Raw genomic sequence first — 13,478 nt, 5'->3', positions numbered from 1 at the left:
GAAAAGATTCTGTACCGCCTGGACTATCAGAGCAGCAGGATGCTGGGCTCCTCTCCTCTGCACCGCTTAATGTCCTGCCTGGACTGTCATAGCACGAGGAGGCTGCCTCCCCCTCATTTTATCTCACTAACAAGTCACTGTTTCTTATTCCTGCATTCTTTATAACTTCATGACACAAATGGGGGGGACACTGCCACGGTAGCCCAGGAAGGTTGGGGGAGGAGGGAAGCAATGGGTGGAGTTATTGCAGGGGCACCCCCCTGTAAATGGCATGTAGCTCATCATTTCTGCAGGATCTGACACGGAGCAGCTGTGCTCTCTGATACACTGCTTCTCTACTACACTTGCCCCATATTCTAGGAAGGACTGACTCTATTTTTAGATAAACCATAAAGGAGGGATTGACTCGGGGAGTCATTCCCAGTTTTGCCTTTGCGCCCCTGGCCGATCTCAGCCAGAGGCACCCATGATAGCAGCAGACAGCACAGAAGGACAGATAACAGTCATCTCATTGCCAATTTACACCGGCAGCAGACGGTACAGAATGACTGGTAACCATCTCTGCTATCATGCAAAGGCAAATGAATGCTGCTGTGTAGCGCTGGAATATCGCCTCTGTCCGCGGCATCCAGTACACATACGGTGACTGTAAAAAAAAAAAAAGCTGAATGGGCTTCATGGTTGCCGTGCTATGGTGTCTGCCAGGGCAATCCAGGGAAAAAGGGCGCGAAATGATTGTCTGCTGTTGCTTTCCCAGAGGAAGGAATGACTGACGACATTTACCCAGAACCACCCGCGACAATGATTTTTGCCCCATCATCCACTGGGCTCTCAACCCAGAATTCTAAGGAGCGGGGGAGACTGCGGGAACTATGGGATAGCTACCCACAATGCAACGCTCCAGAAATCGACACTAGCCTCGGACCATGGACGCACACCGCTGAATTAATGTGCTTAGTGTGGCCGCGTGCACTCGACTTTATACAATCTGTTTTACAAAACCGGTTTATGTAAAATTGGAATAATCCCATAGTGTAGACATACCCTGAGACAGTCACTCTGAGAGGGGGAACTGCCACAGGTGTAACCAGCTGAGGCTCTCTGCAGACTCACATTTTCCAGCCTTTCTTCATAGCCATGAGGGCAAGGATTAGACTTTTTTTTTTAATTGAACACTAAGATTCTGACATAAGCCCATGACTCCAAGATTTGGGGTCCAAGCCATGGGCCCATTGTGCATGTGCTTTAATCTTTAATTTAGTCTCATAGACTCATAGACTCATAAATTCTAGGGTCAGAAGGGACCAATGTGATCATCTAGTCCGACCCCCTGCACAAAGCAGGCCACAGAACCCTACCCATCCACTTCTATAACAAACCCCTAACCTATGTCTGAGTTATTGAAGTCTTCAAATTGCGGTTTGAAGACCTCAAGCTGCAGAGAATCCACCAGCAAGTGACCCATGCCCCACACTGCAGAGGAAGGCGAAAAACCTCCGGGCCTCTGCCAATCTGCCCCGGAGGAAAATTCCTTCTCGACCCCAAATATGGTGATCAGCTAAACCCTGAGCATGTGGGCAAGACTCACCAGCCAGCACTCAGAAAAGAATTCTCTGCAGTAATTCAGATCCCATCCCATCCAACATCCCATCACCAACCACTGGGCATACTTATCTGGCGATAATCAAAGATCAATTGCCAAAATTAGGCTCTCCCATCATACCATCCCTTCCATAAACTTATCAAGCTTAGTCTTAAAGCCAGATATGTCTATTGCCCCCACTACTCCCCTTGGAAGGCTGTTCCAGAACTTCACTCCTCTAATGGTTAGAAACCTTTGTCTAATTTCAAGTCTAAACTTCCTAATGTCCAGTTTATACCAATTTGTTCTTGTATCTACATTGGTACTAAGCTTAAATAATTCCTCTCCCTCCCTAATATTAATCCCTCTGATATATTTATAAAGAGCAAGCATATCCCCCCTCAGCCTTCTTTTGGCTAGACTAAACAAGCCAAGCTCTTGAGTCTCCTTTCGTATGACAGGTTTTCCATTCCTCGGATCATCCTAGTAGCCCGTCTCTGAACCTGTTCCAGTTTGAATTCATCCTTCTTAAACATGGGAGACCAGAACTGCACACAGTATTCCAGGTGGGGTCTCACCAGCGCCTTATATAATGGTACTAACACCTCCTTATCTTTCAGCAATACCCCGCCTGATGCATCCTAAAACCGCATTAGCTTTTTAACGGCCATATCACATTGGCAGCTCATAGTCATCCTGTGATCAACCAATACCCCACGGTCCTTCTCCTCCTCTGTTGCTTCCAATTGATGTGTCCCCAATGTATATCTAAAATTCTTATTATTAATCCCTAAATGCATGATCTTGCACTTTTCACTATTAAATTTCATCCTATTACTATTACTCCAGTTTACAAGGTCATCCAGATCTTCCTGTATGATATCCCGGTCCTTCTCCGTGTTAGCAATACCCCCCAGCTTCGTGTCATCCGCAAACTTTATTAGCACATTCCCGCTCTTTGTGCCAAGGTTAGTAATACAAAGGTTAAATAAGATTGGTCCCAAAACCGATCCTTGAAGAACTCCACTAGTAACCTCCTTCCAGCCTGACAGTTCACCTTTCAGTACGACCCGTTGGAGTCTCCCCTTTAACCAGTTCCTTATCCACCTTTCAATTTTCATATTGATCCCCATCTTTTCCAATATAACTAATAATTCCCCATGTGGAACCATGTCAAATGCCTTACTGAAATCGAGGTAAATTAGGTCTACCGCATTTCCTTTGTCTAAATAATCTGTCACCTTCTCAAAGAAGGAGATCAGGTTGGTTTGGCTCGATCTACCTTTAGTAAAACCATGTTGTAATTTGTCCCAATTACCATTGACCTCAATGTCCTTAACTACTTTCTCCTTCAAAATTTTTTCCAAGACCTTACATACTACAGATGTCAAACTAACAGGCCTATAGATACTCGGATCACTCTTTTTCCCTTTCTTGAAGATAGGAACTATGTTAGCAATTCTCCAGTCGTACGGTACAACTCCTGAGTTTACTTATTCATTAAAAATTCTTGCTAATGGGCTTGCAATTTCATGCGCCAGTTCCTTTAATATTATTGGATGAAGATTGTCTGGGCCCTCCGATTTTGTCCCATTAAGCTGATCAAGTTTGGCTTCTACCTCAGATGTGGTAATATCCTCCTCCATATCCTCATTCCCGTTTGCCATCCTTCCATTATCCCTAAGCTCCTCATTAGCCTTATTAAAGACTGAGGCAAAGTACTTATTTAGATATTGGGCCATGCCTAGGATATCCTTAACCTCCTTTCCATCCTCAGTGTGTAGCGGTCCCACTTCTTCTTTCTCTGTTTTCTTCCAAGGTGATATGGCTGTTTTCAAATTGTGTAAATTGCCTAAGCAGGCACTAATCACTAAAATAAATCTAAAATAAATTAGCAAAATAAATAAATGGCTGATATTGATTTAGCCCCACTTTGGCCTGTTTACACAGAGCTAGACATTTCTGCCACAGTGTACTACACAATCCAAGCTCCTTCACACACACAGATTAGTGACTCAGGTCGTATTGGCCGGTGCTTGTCTGTATTTTCTCTGATCTTGCATGAATGTGTAAGAAACTCAGAGAAGAGTGGTCATGCAGATAGAGCAACACACAATTGCGCCACTGACCAGGAGCCACAGCAGGTAAGCCTGTGCCCCAGCCCTGAGCCCCACCCCACCACACAAACCCCTCATCCCCGGTCCCACCCCAGAATCCTCACCCCCCAAACCCCAACTCCCTGCCCCAGCCCAGAGCCCCCAACCACACCCTGAACCCCTCATCCCCAGCCTCACCCCAGCCCAGAGCCCCCTCTCACACCCTGAAGCCCTCATCCCCAGCCCCCCCAAAGCCTGCACCCCCAGCCCAGAGTCCTCACCGGCCTGCACTCTAACCCCCTGCCCCAGTCCAGATCTCCCTCCCACACCCTGAACCCCTCATCCCTGGCCCCACCCCAGAGCAAACATTCCCAGCCCACAGCCCTTACCCCCTCCTGCACCCCAAAATCCTCATCCCCAGCCCCAGCCCAGAGCCCACACCCCCAGCCCCCTGCACTCCTACCCTCTGCCCCAGCCCAAAGCCCCCTTCCACACCCTGAACCCCTCATCCCTGGCCCCACCCCAGAGCCTGCACCCCTCATTTCTGACCCCACTCCAGAGCCCTCCCCTCCTCCTGCACTCCAACCCCCTGCCCCAGCCCAGTGAAAGTGAGGGAGGGAGGGGGAAGGTAGTGAGTGGGGGGCAAGGCCTCAGGGAAGGGGCAGGGCTAGGATGTTCGGTTTTGTGCAATTAGAAAGCTGGCAACCCGTGACACCCACACTCTGAGATGTTGGAACTAACATGGGAGACATGCTGAACCAGTCACTTCTGAACAGGAAATTAGAATGTACTTTGATCTGCCTGAAACATGCTTTCATTTACTCCTTGGCCAAAGATCCCTGTGACTCTGCCAAAAGGCTCCTAAGCTTAGTTCTTGCTAGGTAAGATATATAGGCAGCTGGCATCAAAGCCTACTGTGTCTCTGCCAACCTGTGTGGTGGAAAATGTGATTAGTGAGACCTCACGCCTACATTTCCATTTGTGGATTCATTGGCGAGTACGCTGCAACTTTTGCAAACACTGATTGTGTGCAACTGGGCAGAAGCTTACTGCTGTTTGCCATGCCAAGCCAAGCCTAGCGTGCTGCTGTGCATCATTCATTCTGTCGGAAGGTAGAACGTCCCACCTGCATGTGCACACCCCCCTCTTCTCCCTGTACAAGCTGCCATGCAGAACTTATGAAAGCAAGATGAAAGATTCCCATACCACTTGTGTAACCAAGCTGCACGCACAACGAACGCTGATTTTGGCATCTCAGCCCTGACCAGTGCTGCCAGCCCCAGGGGCATGCAACACAGCAGAGGTGAAACTCTGCTTTTTGTGACCGCCAGCGTGCGTGCAAGGGCCCACCCAGGGGGCAAGGGCCCAGAGCCCTGTACTGAGAGCTGTGAGGAGCACCAATGGCAACACAGCTGGAGCCAGAAGCAGCAGCACCAGCACTATTGTTGGATGCATTAGAGCAATGGGAGCTTGGTGCTGGGGAGGGCAATTCCCACTGCAATGGAGTTTGCAATGGACCCTGGAAGGCATTCAGATACTAAGGGGATAGGCACAGTGTAAGAACCTGAACAGACTGGGCCTAGGCAAAGCCCTTTTTCAGGTCAGTGGGAGCAGGTGATTGGTGGTAGGGATGAGGATATTGCATCACTGGGGGGTGTGGGGGGGGGCAGAGCCTCCAGGGACTGGCACCCCTCATCCTATGGATCTTAGGAGAGCTGTAAACAGTGATGGATTAACAGGTCATAAAAAATGTCTGAGTGGCCAGGAACTAACCGGGATCTGCATTACCACTCCTGGGGTCTGGAAGAGTTCAGTCCTCTAGGTTATGCATGGGAGAGAGGGAAAAGTTTTGTTCTTAACTGTCGGAGGCAAGAAGTGCTGGTAGCATCTCTGAATGTATGAAATAGTTGTTAAAGATCCCAGAGTTGCCGTCCAAGAGGATACTCATCTACAGTAAACTGCAAAACAATGGCTAGTGCTGCAGAGTGGCCCAGTGGTTTGCCCAGTAGATTTCTCACAAAATGTATCCACTTATGGACGCTGAACAAAGCGTTGAGGCAGGGCCGTCCTTAGGATTTATGGGGCCCTATGCAATATTATTAAATTGGTGCCCCATGCCCAACAGCAACCAGGGGGGGAGAGACGAGGCAGCAAAGGATACCAAGACGCCTGGCCCACCTCACTGCAGCGGAGAGTCTCAGTTCCCCACAGAGACCCCTGTACCCTCTCCCTCACGCAGAATGCGTGGCACTGGCCATTCGGCTCTGTGAATGTGGCCCTTGCCTAAGCAGACTGCAGTGTGCGCTGGGTATGTGGGAGCCGACCCGCTCTTACCTGCTGCCATGGGCAGTGGGTGAAGCTGCTGCTTGGGGAGGCTAGCTCCCCAGCCCACCTCTTCTGGCTGAGGCCCCACCCATACCACACCCCCACTCTGCCCACTGTCTCCCTCCTCTCCCCCTCCCTGCTCACTCCCTTCCAGCCAAATCCCTGAACCCCAAGGAGGCAAATGACATTAGAAAGAAATTGCAGAAGAGTGTTTTTTTCAAAAGAAAATGGAGCATGTTTTCCACTGCATGCCAGAAGGTGAAGACTGGACATGCAGAAGGTACCTAATTCAAAGCAAGTATCAGAGGGGGAGCTGTGTTAGTCTGTATCCACAAAAACAACAAAGAGTCCGGTGGCCCGTGTATCTGAAGAAGTGGGTTTTTCACCCACGAAAGTTTATGCCCAAATAAATCTGTTAGTCTTTAAGGTGCCACCAGACTCCTCATTGTTTTAATTAAAAGCACTAAATTTAGGAATAAAAAAAATGTCAGTCACAGGTATTTTGATATACCCTGAAGTTTGTCAGAGATTTATTTGCAAAAACTTTGTAGTAAGGGCAAGTCAGCTGGCCTGCTGAATACACCATTAGATATTATGGAATACATGATGCAGCTCTTCTCTGTTTCACATTTTACATTTTCTCAGTCAGTATTTCAGGACTGCTGGGGGATAGCTGAACAGGGGTTATTAGGTCGATGGAGGTACCAGGGCTGCTAAGGTATAGCTAGGAGGCTAAGTCTGAGTATGGGGGGTACCAAGGCAGCTGCGGGATGTTGGGTCTGTGGTGGGGGGAGGATACCAAGGCAGCTGGGGAGTGTTGGGTCTGTGGGGTGGGGGAGAGGGTACCAAGGCAGATGCGGGTGTTGGGTCTGTCTGGGGACTACCAAGGCAGCTGGGGGGTGTTGGTCTGTGGGGTGGGGGAGAGGGTACGAAGGCAGCTGGGGGGTGTTGGGTCTGTCTGGGGACTACCAAGGCAGCTGGGGGATGCTGGATCGGGGGTGGGGGGGAGAAGGGTACCAAGGCAGCTGGGGGGTGTTGGGTCTGTGGGGGGTACCAAGGCAGCTCGGGGATGCTGGGTCTGGGTGGGGGGGGAGGGTACCAAGGCAGCTGGGGGATGTTGGGTCTGTCTGGGGACTACCAAGGCAGCTGGGGGGTGTTGGGTCTGTGGGGTGGGGGAGAGGGTACTAAGGCAGCTGGGGGACGTTGGGTCTGTCTGGGGACTACCAAGGCAGCTGGGGGGTGTTGGGTCTGTCTGGGGACTGAAAAAGGCAGCTGGGGGGTGTTGGGTCTGTCTGGGGACTACCAAGGCTAAATGGCATCACATGGCAAACAGGCCTTGTGCAGGCCCCTGCCCAAAGAGCAGTCTGGACATGAATCCTGGGTTCATGCACCAGGAGCTGCACACTCCCTGCATCACCTCACACATGAAACGCTCATGTCCGCACAAGCCCTGCCCTACCTCAAAAACCTGTATTGCTCTCTCCACACCAAAGGCCCCCACAAGCCAAGGATGTCCACATACTGACCCTCCACGGGCGCCCACCACTCAGTGTAGCCAAGAAACCATCAGATTTTCCACATCAATATTACCTCAAACTGCCCTTCCCTACACCCTATTATTGGCCGCAAAGCCCAACTGAGTGTCTCAATACATACAGGAACTCCCTTTGTGTAATCACAGCAGCCACCACTCGTTGTCCTTGTACTCCAACAACAGTGGGCCTAGGTCCCAGCACCCTCTTCGCCATACACAGCTCAGCAGCCTCCCCCAGGCGCCCAAGAGTAGCCAAAGGTAAGAATGGGCCAGCAGCAGGAGCATGGGGACGCAGGCAGAGCCGAGGCTGGCAGGCTGCTTTTCCACATGCACACACAAAGCAGGCGTGATTGTGTGCACATGCATGTATGCGCGTGTGTGTACGCATGAATGTTAATGTAAACTCAAACATTCCTTTGATTTTCTCCCGAGTAAGCTCTTGAGCCGTGCAGCCTTGTACACCCAGACCTGGATGCAGCTTTCAGGGTTTTTCTTTTTTGGGGCAGGCTGGGAATCTAGACCATATTGTAACTCCATTTCCCGTGGAGGAGGCATTGTGAATGAGGCACATGCAGAAAGATGAGCATTTAAAAGAAAAGTCAATGTATTTTGCCAGCAACCTGCCTTGCAGCCATTATACAGATTTGTATTCTAATAGACCCCATCTTGTCTCAGTGCAGCCCTGGAAATGAAGCACAGAAAGGGGAAGCAACCTGTCCAAAGTTACACAGCCAGGTCGCAGCTGAGCCCGAGTCCCAGCCCAGCACCTTCACCCTAGACCAACTCAGGATTAAGCAACAAGCTACTGGCTCTGAAAGAGAAAATGTCACTATTTAATGTATTTTGTTTAAACAGTAGAAACATGGCAAGTGAGATTGTGAACAAATGAACAGCAAACTGGCCTTTGATTTCATTTGGGGACATTTCAAAACTGTCCCAGGTCCCAGCACAGAAAGGGACCCTGCATGCTATACAAATGAGATGTATGCAAGTAAAATGTGAATTTCCTCCATGCTGGGACATCACAGCGAGAAGAAATGTTTGGTTCCCACATTCTCCTGGCGTTCGGGGGGAGCTGGGGCCACACTCCCTAGACTCCTTTGAAAATCCCAGGCCACATTTGGCTGCTAATCAGTGCTGCTGCACGTGCCTGGGTTTTGCAGAGAGAAAATTAACCCAGATTCTGGAAGGGATCTAAGCCATGCGCTACTGCATCTCTGCCAACACATCAGTAACTCTGTAATGCCATTCCTAGAGTGAGGACAATTCCTCCCAAGAGCAGGCGCGTGCAGGCTGGCTCTTCGGTGGGGACCCTGCAATGGGCTCCACACAGGCCCATCAGCTCTTCGTTCCAAACAATGCTGGTGTTCTCTCATACTGCTCAGAAGCCAGAGTTGTACTGGTTTAAGGAAAGGTGATTGTATACAGATCTGGTGAACCTCTGCCACCATGTCATAACATTTTTCCCAGATTTGGACCTTAGCATCCAAAATATGGGTGTTAGCATGAAAACCTCCAAGCTTAGGTACCAGCTTGGACCTGGTAAAGCTGCCACCACCCAAAAAATTAGAGTGTTTTGGGGCACTCTGGTCCCCCCAAAAACCTTCCCTGGGGACCCCAAGACCCAAATCCCTTGAGTCTTACAACAAAGGGGAATAAACCGTTTCCCCCTCCTCCTCCCCTCCAGGTGTTCCCTCCCTGGGTTCCTGGAGAGATGCACAGAAGCAAGCTCCGTGAATCTAAACAGAGGGACTCCACCCTCCCCGTTCCCAGTCCTGGAAAACAGAAGTACTGAGAGCTAATCTCTCTTCCTCCCTCACCCAGAGGGTATGCAAAGTCAGGCTTAGTAAATCTAACACAAAGATTTTCCCCCTGACTTCTTCCTCCCACCAATTCCCTGGTAAGTTGCAGACTTAATTCCCTGGAATTCCCACTAAAGAAAAACTCCAACAGGTCTAAAAAAGAAAGCTTTATAAGAAGAAAGAAAAATACATTGTCACATGGGTTTAGCTTGTGTTGGTAGGTGTACAGGTCTAAACTAAACCAAACGGGTCGGTAGACAAGCCCTTACAAACCAGACTGAAGGGCAAGCACCTCCCCAGGCACCCTGTGGGGTTACTGGGGTTTCTGACCATGCCTTCAGCCATAGCCAGTGGCCAAAAAGCACATTTAAATAAAATAGCCCCCCCGCCCCCAATCTTAGATCAGCCCCTTCCTTCCTTGCATAAAACAAATGGGACTTCAGCTCCACTTCTACTCTCCAAGGGGTAAACACACCTAGATGCAGGAGTAGCCCCACAGGCCTGATCCAGAGCTCCTGCTAAGCCTCCCACTGACTCCTGAGAGTTTTGGATCGGGCCCAATTAGCATAAGCCATTTTAGATTGAGCTGGTTGAAAGGTGGCAAAAAATTCACAAACGCTGCTGAGATGTCGGTGCTCTGATGTGAAATTCTGACTTGCTCTAAATGCCATAATGCTGAAGGGAAAGGCGAGGTGTATAGGCTGGCACTGTCGCCTTTCTGCAGTTTAAAAATGCCATGAACAAGAAAGAGTACATTCCTCAGTGGCTGCAGAAGTTACAAATGATTATGGACCTGGAACACTTTCTCACATCTTAGCAGGCACACTTTCAGTGCAGGCTTCAGATCAGCGAAGTAAGCCTGATCTTTCCTGTCCTGTTAGTACTAAAGCATTAAAGAGTTCAGAAGAGTTCATGGCCAGATGTGAAGCACAAACTTAATACATGGCTCATTCATCATGAAGCACATAAGAACCAGTTATTGTGGGGACAGGCTATTTCTAAGCCTTGTTTTAACAATGATGCTACATCCTAGTTTAATTAAGGTATTAACATACAAATGTCTCTTTTAAAAACCAAATTTCCCTCACGTTATCTTAAAATATCACAAAACAAAAGGAACAGTGAATTCAAGTTTTATATATAACATTAAGAAAAATGCATTTTGTTTTGGTGAAGTTTATATGGTATTTAAATAGCATGATAAGCTCTTACGAAAGTAAACTAATTTCAGTAAATTTTAATTAAAAAAGACTATAGTTTCAGCCCATAATTACAACCAAATTGCCTTTCTTTAAAAATAGAATGCATCTTACACTTCTCTATCTAACAAGAGACATCTTTCCGTGCAGGTCACCTGGAGACAGTACTTCGTGCACCAAGCATAATATTTATACCCTCCTGTGCAGCTCCCACCAAGCCTAAATGTCCTGTCTATATAGCGCTCACTGGAGGATTGGGACTCAAGTTATTAAAATCCCCTCTGAGATAATAAAATCTGTTGCTGTTACAGATTTTGTAAGAGCAATTTTTCCAAAACTTGCTCTGCATAAAATTAAAGAAAAAAATGTTTGGTTTGGTTGATGTTAGACAAGAATAAATGATACTGCCTCCATTAAAAAAAAATGTAACACAAAGTGTAAACTTGTATAATTTTAGCAGCATTTTCCAGTCCTTCATAAAGTAACAACAGCAAAGAATTTAAAGCAGCGTTCTCGTCTACTTAATTTAACGTATGGAAGAAATAATATGGGTAGTAATTGCTGATTCATCATTTGTTTGTGAAGAATAACATTTGAATAAAATATTTCTGTGGGGAGCACTGCAGCAGATACATAATGTCCAGCATTTTCGGGCAATGTAAATATTTACAACTCTTATTTACAGTTTCTAAACTTACAAAAATACTGTAGAGCTAGAAAGTTGTGTAAAGTCACGTTTGGGATTAAAAAGTCTCACTTGTCCAGGAGACTGGGAAAAACGTTGCATAGCTGAATGAGGCTTGCTTGTTCATTCTGACTGTACGAACAGTACATATAAAAATCCTATGGATCAGATATCCCTGGTAGCTTCTAAGTCTTCACTTCTGCCTCTCCAACACTAGTTTTTTGGTGAGCCAACATCCACTGTGATTTTGGTATACAGTGGGTATTTCTCAGATTTCACTACCTTGTATGACAGCGTATTTAAGCCATCAGAATTCATTGTCTCTCTGGTGTGAGCAATTCTGTCAAACCTGTGAAAATAAAATGATGCAATATTGTAATATTAGCATTGTAATGACCTCCAACTGCAAGCAGTGCACCGCACCCACCCACAGCACAGCTTTATGGCTCAATGACCACAAGAAAGGATTAAAACAGAGGTGGCCACAAGCAGCTGTTTTATATAGTCCCCTATGCCCCCCCTCTTCTCCGCCTACCAAACTAGGGGGAGGAAAAGCTTGGGGCTTCTGCCCTGCGGTGGTGGGGCTAGGGGCTTCCGCCCAGTGGAGAGAGGGGTCTCAGGGCTTCAGCAGGAGCAGGGCTGAAGCCCTGAGCCCTGGCAGGACCTTTCTGCGGGACTGAAGGCCAAGACCCCCTCCTTCCCACAGGGATGAAGCCTCGAGCTGACAGGTGCATTCCGGCGCTCGAATTTCTGAAGACTGTCATATGTGGCTCGGAGGGTCAGTACGTTTGGCCAACCCAGACTGAAATAATCAAAGCGTTCAAAGTTAATCCTACATCTGGGTATCCCAGCATGTTCCATCAGGTTAGGTGCAATAATTGTGTGACTGCTCGGCCCACTGAGTAAACTAACTTATGTGATCAGACCTCCACATAGTAACGGGAAGGTCGGATAATCAGGAACTATCAGCCTTGAGAGCATCTCTAACTTGTCAAGAAGGTGAAGCGAGATGGACACACCTCTGTGGGTTGGGTTCATTATTATGGTCTCTTGAATGGCGAATCATTCGGCACTTCCCAATTACAGCATCTGGGCGAGATATTCTCATACCTTTAAAATACAGCCTGCGGAAGTAAACATATCAAGAGGCTATTATTATTCCTAACAAGTACTTGAGTACCCAGTTAAAGCCACTCCTACCTAAAAGTTGTTTTTTTTTTGGCCCAAAACAGGACAACCAAAACATTTCACAAATTTGTACCAATTTTGGCGAATTATTTCAGTCAAAGAAAAAGAAAAACAGTTCTGGAAATGTCAAAATGAATGACAAATGATCACTGGGTGAGAGAGAGAGACCCTGAAGGCCCTCAGTGTCCTGGAGCCCAGGCTCCAATCTCAGCCCGGAAGTCTACACAGCAATTAAACAGCCCAACAGCCTGAGCCCTGGCAGCCTGAGCCGGCTGACACGGGCCAGCCATGGGTGTCTAGTTGCTGTGAAGATGTTCCCTCTGAGTTCCTTTCCCAGATCCGAAGAAGAGCTCTGTGTAAGCTCGAAGGCTTGTCTCTTTCCCCAACAGAGGCTGATCCAATAAAAGATATTACCTCACTCTCCTTGTTTCAAATTAAACATTCTGTTTGACCCCACACAAGTTTTTCTGACTTTTTTGATTCACTTAAAATTCAAAAAAAAGCTTGTTTTGAGTTAACCCAAAAATTTTTTTTCAGTTATTTGGAATTGCCAGTGAACTGAAAAAATCCATTATTTGCACAGCTCTGCTGATTCGATGGTAAAGCTTCCTGAGCTAAAGCAATGGCCCAGATCATTTCAAAATCCACCATTTGCAATCCCGCTGAGAAGGCAATACTGTGAGAAAGCACAAAGGTTTGAACCAAGCTGCAGTACTGCCTGCTAGATACATACAGAAGATGAATTTGCAGTATGGAGTTAATGAAATTGTCTCTCTCCTTGCAGTAGAACGTTACATTGTTCTCTCTCTGTGTGCGTGTGTAGAGTGTTAAATGCCATTTAGCAGGGTCGGCAGCCACACTATCTTTTAGTTTGAGCCACCCACTAAAAACTGCTTTCTTAGCTTTCAAAACTACTCCCCGTCCAGATGGTGCACCAGTCTCTCTGCAGAACTGCCCCATGAGGTCAGCATTGGAACTCTGCTGTTACCCTCTGGCTTCATATTCTGAACTCCTACGCCTGGCTTTAATGCTTGTGGGTTCAGTCCTGTAGAGTGCCAAGTGCTGTC

General features: G+C 47.6%; 1 protein-coding gene across 1 annotated transcript in view; it reads right to left on the bottom strand.

The window, feature by feature from the left end:
- Positions 1-9,491: 9,491 nt before the first annotated feature.
- The window catches only part of B4GALT1 (beta-1,4-galactosyltransferase 1), a 69,099-nt gene continuing 65,112 nt past the window's right edge, over positions 9,492-13,478 (bottom strand). Inside the window, exons 5-6 of the mRNA XM_050948318.1 lie at positions 12,243-12,347; positions 9,492-11,572 (exon numbers count right to left, since the gene is read on the bottom strand). Coding sequence (XP_050804275.1) covers positions 11,437-11,572; positions 12,243-12,347 — 241 coding nt within the window. The 3' untranslated portion in view covers positions 9,492-11,436. The remainder of the gene's footprint in view (positions 11,573-12,242; positions 12,348-13,478) is intronic.

This window comes from Gopherus flavomarginatus, chromosome 3 (genome assembly GCF_025201925.1).
Source record: "Gopherus flavomarginatus isolate rGopFla2 chromosome 3, rGopFla2.mat.asm, whole genome shotgun sequence".
Taxonomy (NCBI): Eukaryota; Metazoa; Chordata; order Testudines; family Testudinidae; genus Gopherus; species Gopherus flavomarginatus.
The sequence above is the reverse complement of the archived record's forward strand: the minus strand, read 5'-3'. Positions and strand labels throughout refer to the sequence as shown.